Genomic DNA, 12496 nt, shown 5'->3' on the forward strand with positions numbered 1-12496 from the left:
AGTTCCTTTGGTCTTGGCACGTTAATCTTATTCTCACATATCTCTGATACTTGACAAACTGTGTATTCATTTATCTTCATGGCTATGTACAGGAATATGATAATCTTATTAGGCGCAGACTGAAAGTTGACTACAGACTGATGCAGAGTGACTGATCGGAGGTCTGTACACTCGTTTAATACCTCGTGCGTTCATGTATCACTGTGCGAGTGTGATCCGCGAGGAGAAAAGGTTCTACGTTAGCAGCAATCTCATTGGCTGCGTTACATATTAATACGTGGATCGGCGGAAGCAGAATTTGTTGACCGGTTCACCGCTTGGTGCAACCAGTGGCTGCTCAAGGTCAATCCCTCCAAAACCCAGGCGATCATTGTAGGCAACACCACCCCTTCCTTCCGCCTCCTTGATTTCTACATCACCATCTATGGCCGTCCTATCGCCCTCACTCCCACCCTTAAGTACCTTGGCGTCACCCTCGACCGTCGCCTCTCCTGGACTCCCCACCTCCGGACAATCCAAGCCAAGGCACGCTCCCGACTCAGTCTCCTCAAGCTCCTCTCTGGCCGTACGTGGGGTCTGGACCCCTCCACCATCCTCCACACCTATAAATCTCTCATCCGCCCTATCCTTTGTTATGCCCATCCGGTTTGGATCTCCGCCCCCCCTCCCTTTTATAAATCCCTCCAAATCCTTGAACGCCATGCTCTCCGCCTCGCCTATCGCATCCGTCTCCCCTCCCCCACGCGCGTCCTGTATGATCTCATCCCCTTCCCCCACCTCCTCCTTTTCCTTGAAAGGATACGTATCCTGTACACCTCCCGTAAACTCGACCCTCCTCACCCGCTCGTCTCCCCGATCCTCTCCCACCCCCGCCCGCTGCCGCGCCTGTATTCCCACGTCCCGCCCGGTCTCCATCTGTCCACCCTCCTTACCCTCTCCCAAGGTGGCTTCCTCCAGCTCCCCCTCCCTGATGATGTCCTCCTCCCTTGCATCTACCCCTCCTATCAACTTTGACCCTGCCTCACCCCCCACTTCCGGTGTCCTCTCCCTTAGGCACCCTCCCTCACTTCTCTTCCCTTCCCTTCTCTTTCCTTCCCTTCTCTTTCCTTTTCCCACGTCCCCTCCCCCCACCGCTCTTCCCCCGGGCTTCCCCTCCCCCTTCCTCCCTCCCCCCTTTCTCCCCTGCCCGTGGCATCTCTGCTCTCCCCTCTCGCTCACCCACTCCCCTTCCTCCTCCTCCTCTCTTGGCAGGTCCCCGGACTCGCACACGCATAGTGAACATTCGCGCGCCGGAGGTCATCGCCATTAGTGTCTCGTGTGTGTGTCTTCGTTTGTGTTTAGTGTTTGTTCGCCGGAACGCCGCCACTGTTCACGTGTCCCATCGCCATCGTCCCTGTTTTGTGCGCCGTGTCCACTAGTGTCAGTGATGTTTTCTCATCAGGCGTGAACGGCTCCGTGTTTTTTGTTTTTTGGTGTCTACATTGTTTTGCCCGCCATTTTTGATTGTATTCTCTGTGTCCCCTCTATTTCTTACTTATTGTAAATCTCAAGGCTGAAGAGCGGCGTACTCAGCTGCTGACAGCCCGCCTTGTGTAAGGTGATAAAAATTACAATAAAGAAAAAAAAAAAAAAAAAAGAAGCAGAATTTGGTCCGTCTTTATGGCAGCGCCATCTCGTAGAGCGGAGACGGACGAGCGCTGCGCCTGCGCTGTTGTGCTTAGTGGGGCGCGCTGTAGTGGGAAAGTTGTGTACGCGCTGACTACGCGGAACTATGTACACAACAGTAATTTTCCCCACATCTTTATACACGGGGCCATCATCTATCAGAGACGCTAATTACTTGTAACTGTAGACATTTTAGCCTCGCATACGTGCTGGAACATGCGCAGTCCGACAGCAAACGATCGGCCGGTACTTCATTGTCAGTTGGCAAGCCGTCCTCGTGTTCTGCACATTTTCTATTGACGCGTTTTTGTCTCCATCACACTGACACACTTCCCTTCAGCTTTTCCTATCCTGTGGCCACAATCCGAACTACCAACCCTATACGTGGATCAAGAAACAATACAGTATTACACGTACATGCATGTGTAGGAATTGTCCATATTCAGTACTGTAGGTGTCCAGATCCTGACCGCTACGGTTGTCAGGTTTGAACCGCGCAGGGTGCGGTGAAAAGGAACTGTTCACGCTCGAGGGCGTCAAGAAATCGTTATTCACAACAAAACGTTTATTAATCAGAAATACGTGATTGTCTACCCCAGACGCAGGCAGCTCCGTCGGGTCAGCAAAGTGCGGACGCAGTCAGCAGAAGCGAGAGCGCCACGGGCAATTCTGCTGCGCTGCGGAATGATCGTGAGGCGGCCGTTACGACACGGTTCAAGCAACGACCTCCAGGCTCGGCCCTCCTGGACAGCGGTGGACAGTGCCCTCTGCGGGCCAATATCCGAATCACTCTCGTTGAGGTCTTGACTCGGCCTCCAGCTGATCCTGAAGTACCAGGTGCTTATACGAGGGTTGGAACTTTAATAGTGGCCACTATTTATTTACAGCTAGTATAAAATATGTACGAGTTTCAAAGTTTTACTGGCCTTCAAAGTAGTCACCAGCATTGTGTATAACCCGTTGCCAGCGATGTGGAAGTCGTAGGGTACTCTTAGCAGTGCCAGTTGTGTTAACAGTTGGTGCGGCGCGGTCTACTGCCCGACGAATTTGCAGAGCGAATGCCGTGAGGGGTTCCCTTCAGTTTAGAAATCGAGTTGAACTCACGAGGGCTTAAGTCAGGGGAGTGCAGTAGGTGGTACAGCACTTAGCAGCCCCATCAGTCAAACAAATCAGTAACAGCTTGCACTGTACGTGCTTGAGCATTGTCCTGCAAAATGATGGTCAGGTCCTGCAGAAAGTGTCATCACTTCTGTCTCTAAGCTGGTCGTAGGTTGTGTTCCAGAACTGAACAGCATGGTGCGTGAAAACGGAGGTGTCTTTCTGGACAGCTCCCGTATCGTACTACGCTGAAAAAGTATCCCCACGTATTGGATAACTTCTTTAATAACTCTGGAAAAAGTACGCAGGATGCACTGAGACATAGTTCGCAAGACCATTTTGCTCCGGCTATGGAAAATTCAGCCCTTTTCTAACTCTATGCAGACAGGGTTGCCTACAATACGATGCTCGAAATAATAACACTCACTGGCACTACGATCGACTTCGAGTATCCCAAAGAAATATGACTTGACATCTGTAGAGGCGTTCATTGTTTTGCTTAATTTTTAATGACACTCAAATGTTTCCATAACTTTAGTCTGTATCCATTTTTCAGCTTGGAATGACTGATATGTTTGATGACTACGCCGCAAATTTCACTGGAATTACTGACGAAGAGCGACTTAAGGTGGACAAGGTCCTGCACAAAGCTTTCGTTGAAGTCAACGAGAAGGGAACGGAAGCTGCTGCTTCTACTGGTAAGAGACGCTTAACTCTAAATTGTCTACTGTGTTCTCAATAAAAGATTCACAGGATTCACATGTCTTGAATTTAGTATTACATACTTCACCAAAACGTCTTTCGTCAGAGCTTTTGCTTATTCTTCGTTATCTAGACAAAACCGAGAGGCCATTCAGATGCATATCTGCTTATGTAAACAGTCTGGTAGAAGAAAGAACGGGTAAAATAATTAGGTGAATGGGAACGGTGTAGTTGAAGTATCGAATGTCTATATAGCTGACCAATTTTTACTTCTGAAAATGAGTTGCGAGAAATCAATTCTCACTCAACTTTATTTAGTCGTCAGCTTCCATAAAAACGACTTGGACTGTTATTGGTAATAAGACTAATATCATGCCATTGCTTCCAGAACTCCATGTAGAAGCAAATAAAACCTCATATTGGCCCGAGTCGTTAGTTTTATTTCAGAAGATAAATTTATCATCGAAACCGGTCGTGTACCTGAGACAGACAAAACGAATAGTTACAAAATTTCCTCAGTTACTGTTAAAGTTCTTTGCGACTCTAACTGCAAATAAAGACGTTATGAACAACTGAAAATCGCTGACGCTCTGCTATCTTATGGCATACGTAGATATTTTCAAGTGAGTTAGATTTCTACGGTAATAAGACTTCACTATTGTATCTACTATTATTGTATTTTCTCGTCGTTGATAACACATACAGAACTCAAGATTTTTTTTCCACACTAAAGTATATTGCTCACTTTGCGGAACATACCTCAGTATTCACAGTGGAGAATAAAGTTTGAAGAACAGATGAAAAGTTGGTGTCTACTCTTTCTATAGATCATGCAAATAACTAATTTCAAAAACTGCAAGCATGTGTTAGATGTATGGCAAAGTTGCAACCTCTCCTGTACACGGCCTCTAATCTCACAGCTTGTAGACCTCACCATTCTTTGACAGTTATAAGTTTAATCATGTAAATATGAAGAAGTCAGGAATAGGTGAAGAGGGTCAGTTAAATTAAATGTATCAGCCGGTTTTATTTCAAAGTTGCCAATTTTCTACCTAAATCCCAACGAAATTTTTCGTTTCTAACCAGTCCTAAGCAAAGGAGAGAAACCAAAAAGGTGAAAGGAGTGTATAGAGGATCTATACAAGGACGATGTACTTGAGGGCAATATTGTGGAAATGGAAGAGGACGTAGTGGAAGATTTAATGGGAGATATGATAATGCGTGAAGAATTTGACAGAGCATTTACGCCGAAAGAAGGCCCCAGTAGTAGACAACCTTCCATTAGAACTACTGATAGCCTTGGGAGAGCCAGCCATGACTAAACCCTTCCATCTGGTGAGCAAGAAGTATGAAACAGGCGAAGTATCTTCAGACTTCAAGAAGAATATAATAATTCCAACCCCAAAGAAAGCAGGTGGTGACAGGTGTAATTTTCGGTTTAATAAGTCACGGTTGCAAAGTACTAACACGAAGTCTTTATAGAAGAATGTAAAAACTGGTAGAAGCCAACCTCGGGGAAGATCAGTTTGGATTCCGTGGAAATGTTGGAAAATGCGAGGCAATACTGACCCTACAACTTATTTTAGAAGACAGATTAAGGAAAGGCAAGCCTACATTTCTAGCATTTGTAAGCATAGAGAAAACTTTTGACAGTGTTGACTGGAATACTCTCTTTTAAATTCTGAAGGTGGCAGGGGTAAAATACAGGGAGTGAAAGGCTACTTACAATTCGTACAGAAACCAGATGGCAGTTATAAAAGTCAACGGGCACGAAAGGGGAGCAGTGATTGAGAAGGTAGTGAGAAAGGGTTGTAACCTATCCCCTATGTTATTCAATTTGTATATTGAGCAAGCAGTAAAGGAAACAAAAGAAAAATTGGGAGTAGGAATTAAAATCCATGAAGAAGGAATAAAAACTTTGAGATTTGCCGACGACATTGTATTTCTGTCGGAGACAGCAAAGGACCTGGAAGAGCAGCTGAACGGAATGGACAGAGTCTTGAAAAGAGGATACAAGATGAACATCAACAAAAGCAAAACGAGGATAGTGGAATGTAGTCGAATTAAATCAGGTGTTGATGAAGGAATTATATTAGTGAATGAGACAATGTAGTAAATGAGTTTTGCTATTTGGGAAGCAAAATAACTGATGATGGTCGAACTACAGAGGATATAAAATGTAGACTGGCTATGGTAAGGAAAGCGTTTTCGAAGGAGAGAAATTTGTTAACATCGACAATAGATTTAAGTGTCAGGAAGTCTTTCCTGAAATAATTTTTATGGATTGTAGCCATGTATGGAGGTGAAACATGGACGATAACTAGTTCAGACAAGAGGAAAATAGAAGCCATCGAAATGTGGTGCTGGAGAAGAACGCTGAAGATTAGATGGGAAGATCACGTCACTAATGACGAGGTACTGAGTAGAATTGGGCAAAGAGGAATTTGTGGCACGACTTGACTAGGAGAGGGGATCGGATGGTAGGGCACGTTCTGAGGCATCAAAGGCTCACCAATTTAATAGTGGAGGAAAACGTGGAGGGCAAAACTCGTAGATGGAGACCAAAAGATGAATACATTAAGCAGATTCAGAATGATGTAGGTTGCAGTAGTTATTTGGAGACGAAGAAGCTTGCTCAGGATAGAGTAGCATGAAGAACTGCATCAAACCAGTCTTTGGACTAAAGACTACAACAACAACAGCGAGATATATGGGACACTGCATATCGAGTCTACATCAGGTACAATTTGTATTCAAATAATTTAATATTTAACACTCGATTTGTAATGACAGTCCCACATAATACAGATATTGATATCTAAAATTTGTTACAGGCCATCAAAATCTAGTGTCGATGAATGTTAAGGTAGGATGGAAATCTGGAAATATTTCTAACGACGATGCTGACGGACTTAACATAATGAGTTTGCCTTTTTGATATATTGCAGAGCCTTTGTTGAGCAGGGTAGAAATAAACAACCACATTCGCTAAGAAAACTGCAGTACGTAATGTGTAGCTCCGTGCTGCACATAAAAATATACATCTAGGAGCATTTCCCCGCTCGGAATTTGTCTAAAATGTACAGCATTTCTAATTTTCTCATTGGCCATCACCAGGGATGCTTTAGGTGTGGTAAGTGACAAATAATAATACAGACTCTGCTGGGCTACTGCCGGCTGCTATCCACTTTATGCGGGTCATCTTTGGCCTATTTTTCTATAGAAGCAGAGGAAATATGTGCATAGACTCATGTCAGATTCATGGAAAACTGGATATCTTTTTAAGCAATTCCTTCACTTTTCGTAATGAATGATATCGAGCATTCCAGAGTATTTAATTCTAGATCCACTCCAGTCTCTGCTACATGGTATAAATGACCTTCCTTTATCACTGAGTGGAAGTAGATTGTACATCTTGGATAGGTACGTCCGGAAATATACCACTGCCCTGACAGCTAAAATTTTGAGTAAAATTTTTGATTCGCTTTCTGTGAGGATACTGCCTTTCAACTTGAAAAAAAAAAAAAACACTAGAAATTAGGAGTAAGTTAGTATGTAAGTAATTCTCAAAATCTTCTATGTATTAATATTGATTTTTATTGGAAAACACACCTTACATTTTATTTAAACTCCCAAGTTCACGATGTGGATACCTGAATGTGCTGGTGCATATTACTGTTTACCTGTGTCATGTGGAATATTATTCTGGTACAATACTACATATCACTCCTCTTGTACATAGTTATTTAGCCAAATAAACGACAGCAAAATACATCTGTGAAATTGAACAGTTGCCCACAAACCCGAAATCGGATGTACGAAACAAACAGCTGTAATAATGTAGACCTCAACTGTTTACAACGCAGGTTTGCTTTGACGCAGGAAATGGTAATTTATTTATGCGTGAGATACTTTGGCATCTCAAAAGTGAACTAAATGTGCTGACTGACAGTAATGAAGAGCAATAAAATTTCAAATAATTTTTCCTTGTCGGATTGGCGTATCAAAAGCCATTACATTTTTAAAAAATAGTCCACATCTTTCTGGGATATCGGGATAGTTGGCATGCTAAATTTAAGTGATTAACTTACTTCAACATGCATTAGATGCCTCACTGAAATTGGAGCCAATGCGCAGACAAAAGGCTAAATCAATTAATTTTCAAAACTTCTTTGTTTATTTCATTCTACTCAGTGTCATCTTATTACCTTGCAGTTGATTTGCGTAAGACATACATGACAAAAGGAGCTGTATTTTTCTTCTTGGTTATTTCTAATGAATTAGTTTCTCCTATATTCTACTTTATGTTTTGACTGCCTATATTTTCTGCTTAACTGAACTGTGAATTTGTCTCGAACAGTGAATATAACACAATGCTGCAGTTTTAAAACTTTTGTCCAATAATTTTCAAAAATAACGTCTAGAATACGTAGTTCTTCTTCTGAAAATTAATTTCATTTGGTTGTATCATGACAACATTTTTCGCAAAACATTATCTCATATTTTAAAGACTAAAGTAATTGAAGCAAGCACATTTCAAAAAAATTTCAATCAAGGATATATTTTTAATATTATTGTTTTATTTTTAGACACACATTAAACATATTACAAACAGATGTCTAAGCAAAATTACTAGTACTCTGTTACATATAATTTTCAAACATTCCCTCTTTTGTTTTCGTCACGGAACCTTCAACTTTAATGTCCATCTTTAACATCAAACAATAGTAGGCCATCGCAATTTCACTTCATCTCCCCTATTACCTCTTTTCCATTTCCTTAATGTCCTGGTCGAAGCATTTTCGTTGCTGTGCTCAGCAATGTCCCAGTTTTTCAGGGAAGTAGTTAACACGCGATTGTAGGAAGTGCACTTTTACACTCATGTTATAACACAACTGCTTGGAATGTTCCAACTTGGTTCTGACTGTATTTTTGTAATTTGAATATCTTTTATCACCTAGAAAGTTTTCCGTAGCAGGCCCGATGGCAGGCCATGCATCTTTTTCTCTAACATCCATTGCATTCTTAGATCCATGATCCTCCATAAATCTGTGAATTTGGGGACCAACAAAAATTCCAACTTTCAATATTCATTTACTGATGAAACAAAGGCACTTACAACAGGATCCATCTTATGAAGCAGCCATTACAAACTGATTCATGAAACCCAAACTGGAATGTAGTGGTTTAAGCAATATTTTGGTGGCCTACGAGCGGTTCATGCAAAATGTTGTTTGTCCTTGGTTCTAAAACTTTCGATCTGGGCAAACACTTGCACTCCAATTCTTTTGTTGTGCAAAGTTCCCACACTCACACACAAAAAATGACAGGACATATTCGTGTACGCAACTTGCTGTCCAAATAAAATTCTTGTAATCAAAAATAAAATAAACATTTATGTATTGTGAATAAACTGTACACTATAAAGTTAAATTAAGAACAGTTTTGGAAACAATGTAAAAATATTATTTAAGAACACTCATTTACTTTTAAGTCATCTGATATCACGCAGACTGGTGTTATTAAAGCAAACGTTACATGACACATTATTTTGCAGCAGTGTCCGTTGCCGTTCCAACCTCCCTTCAAATTGGGGGACCACAACCCATCATCTTTAAAGCAGATCACCCCTTCGTGTTCCTCATACTGGACAAGCAGACGAAAACTGTGCTGTTCGCGGGACGTTACGTGGACCCTCCATCCACATCCTGATGTGAACATGTTGTCTACCCTAAGGTCTGCAGCACTTCGGACATGCATACCGCACAGTGCCCAAATAACTTAAAATTCCGCATAGTACTGTAAAAATTTATTTTCTGCATTTGGAATAAATACTGAGACAGACCATGTTTCTAAGTTTTCATTGTTGTTTGTAGTTTTATAATTATTTTAAACGTTGCCTCTTGACTACACAGATCTACACTGAATGACAGATGTACCCTCAAAATAAAAATAAATTGCAAACGCTTTTTCTGCGATTTTTTCCTCATTAATTTTACTTTAATTTGAAGCCATGATATACTTTTAATCCTTGTAGCTTCTGACACCTAACTCGTTTTTACATTTGTCAGACATCAGCAAAAACACCCTGTGAGTGCGTTAGCGTCTATAGAATCAAGGACTGGGGTTGGGAGTGGACCCTTATTCTACGACAGAGCACATCGGTGTTTAGTTGTACACAACTTGTTTAATTTCAGAATTATTGTCAAAGAAATACACGAATTTACGTAGTGACATGACACTTACAGGATAGTTGTCAATATAACGCATTATGTCCTGTTTAGCAGAAATTACCCTGAACACAACAACATCAAATTTAAATAGAAGGTTCTCTACAAGATTATTCTTACTACTACACCGTGAAGTTGACCAATATTACGACAAATCATACGATTCTAGTTCTAAGTTTGGTACTATTTAGGATGCTAATCAAGTCTATGGAGGATGGTTAGTTTTTGTGACAGGATGAGAAAAATATTACTCAAGGTTGCTCGAGTTCACAGCGGATGCAAGCTGGTGAACCAACAAGTTTGCGCCTCTGCCAGCGGCAATTACCTTTTAGCTCTGATGTGCTATTGGCTGCATGGTTGCTGTCACCCTCTGAAAGTCCTATACAAAGCTAATCAAAATCTTTACTGATTTTATCGGCTCAATCTGTCTTCTGTCTCTCGTTAGGCGAGAAAACATGCAGTCATTCCTAGTCTGGAAAATATGGCGATATACACGTGCATAGCAGGTGCAGCATGTATACTTCAATGCCCTCACAGTTGTCGCAAGAACAATTAACGACATAGCTGTTTCGTTTTTCTGCTATCGGAGCTCAATGACTCTTCAGCTAATTCCTAGCTGATTGTCAGCCAAAGTGAACGCAGTGTTCACACAAATGTCCTCTTTTGGGGTCGTACAGAGCGTGATGCGCCCTGTTCTACACTTGACGTTGGTTTAGAGTAGAGTCCTCGAAGTTTTCGGTCCTGTGTCTTTCGTAGCAAACTGTCCCCCACCGGTGTACTTTCGTGCTTCACGTCAAGGCTTTTTCAGACCAGTGGAAGCGTTCATCTTGTGAAAACTACCTCTGCCAATCGCAAAAGACCTACCTTTAGCTGCTGCTACGGTCACAGGTTCGAATCCTGCCTTGGGCATGGAGGTGTGTGATGTACTTAGGTTAGTTAGGTTTAAGTAGTTCTAAGTCTAGTGGACTGAAAGACCTCAGATGCTAAGTCCCCTAGTGCTTAGAGCCATTTGAACCATTTTGAACTTACCTTTAAACTGCTTCGAAATATTGCCCCTTTCTACTCTTTCCGAGTTTATTTCAGCCAATCGGACATTTTGCGCCTGCTCCTGACTCCTAAAAGTTACACACACACAGACATCACGAGCGTACCACGAGCATTTCACGTTATCAGCTGCGTCGCTGGTCTGTTTGTATCCATCTGGAAATTTCCCAACACAGTTTCCTGAAGAATTTATCCACCACAAGCAGCGCTGGCCCACTAGCTGCTCTCCTTGATGTGTCGCCCGGCGTGTTCATTGTCCCTCTCGCCACAGGTCACCAACCCCTTTTTAGAAGTGTTCCGTTGTACTCGGGGCGTGACGACACAACTCACATCTGCCCCCAAACAAAACATTTCCCCCAGCAGCTTTTTTCACCTTTTGCTTCTTGGCATGCAGGATTTGGGTTCAGTGTGTCAATACCATCGAATTGAGTGTCATCCCTTTGCATTCCATACTGTACATTTTGCTAGACAAATCTGTTCATTATCGCCGAAGTATGCCAGGTGACATATTCATCTACTTGTTACAACGTATAAAATCTGAGGTGTCACCGCCTGACACCACACTTGCTAGGTGGTAGCCTTTAAATCGGCTGCGGTCCGTTAGTATACGTCGGACCCGCGTGTCGCCACTATCAGTGATTGCAGACCGAGCGCCGTCACACGGCAGGTCTAGAGAGACTTCCTAGCAGTCGCCCAGTTGTACAGCCGACTTTGCTAGCGATGGTTCACTGACAAAATACGCTCTCATTTGCCGAGACGATAGTTTAGCATAGCCTTCAGCTACGTCATTTGCTACGACCTAGCAAGGCGCCATATTCAGTTAGCATTGATATTGTGAATCATGTACCGTCAAGAGCGACGTTAATCATTAATGGATTAAAGTTAAGTATTCCACTAGCTACGTCCGTTTTTTCTAAATTCTAATTTCCTTGTCCTGTTCCAGACCTGTGTGAGCTAAAACGCGTGCATTTCGGCCTCCTCTAGTAACACGGTGTTGGCTCTCCTGCCAACCACAACGCAATCTCTCATGTAAGGTGCGAAATTGACATTCATTCAATCTGCCACCTTACAAGCTTATGGTGGGGATGCTGTTTCATCATTTGATGTTTATTATCAGTATGCATGCAACAGCATGCGTACCTAATATTTTCCAAAACACCACGCATAAAAACAAGATTTTCTGGTACTCAAACCTTGGGTTCTGTAGTGATAAAAAGCTAGGGTCAAGTCTTTTGGATAGCCCTCGGGCTAGGAACCATTTGCATACACAACAGAACAATTTCTTAATGTCGATATGCTAAAATACAGTGTCAGAGTATGAATATTAGATACTGCCTCCTAATTAGGGATATGGAGCAAATCGTTTTTTCACATTTTTTTTTCGCATTTGATGTCGTCTACCTTGGGCTTGATGGGACTTGGTGAACCACCATTAGTTCATGGGCAGCTTCTCAGAAGACCCCACAAAAATGATTTTTTACTGTACCATCACCGTCAGCAGCGCACCAAACCGCAGCTGAGGATTTCAAGATGCTTATTCATAGCAAATGGCTGAAATATTTGCACTGCATTTCTGACATCACAGACTAGAGAGTCTTTCTCCCACGTAAAATAATTAACTATCCTGAATTTTGTGATATTATTGATGTTTTACATTTTATGTTATTTGAGAAGTTCAATACCAGGATCTCCTTGTCTAAACAGGCGACAACTGAGATTTTTCTTGTGGATTGTAATGACTCAATATGTGCAAAAGT

General features: G+C 42.2%; 1 protein-coding gene across 2 annotated transcripts in view; it reads left to right on the plus strand.

The window, feature by feature from the left end:
• LOC126235748 (leukocyte elastase inhibitor-like) overlaps positions 1–9441 on the plus strand; it is an 86078-nt gene extending 76637 nt beyond the window's left edge. Inside the window, exons 7-8 of one of the 2 annotated variants that reach the window (XM_049944540.1) lie at positions 3320–3461; positions 9026–9441. In XM_049944540.1, the coding sequence (XP_049800497.1) occupies positions 3320–3461; positions 9026–9177 (294 nt within the window). In that variant the 3' untranslated portion in view covers positions 9178–9441. Of the gene's footprint in view, positions 1–3319; positions 3462–9022 lie in introns of both variants that reach the window. The other variant, XM_049944539.1, reaches the window with a different exon arrangement.
• The last annotated feature ends 3055 nt before the right edge of the window (positions 9442–12496 follow it).

Source organism: Schistocerca nitens, chromosome 2, assembly GCF_023898315.1.
Source record: "Schistocerca nitens isolate TAMUIC-IGC-003100 chromosome 2, iqSchNite1.1, whole genome shotgun sequence".
Classification (NCBI taxonomy): Eukaryota; Metazoa; Arthropoda; class Insecta; order Orthoptera; family Acrididae; genus Schistocerca; species Schistocerca nitens.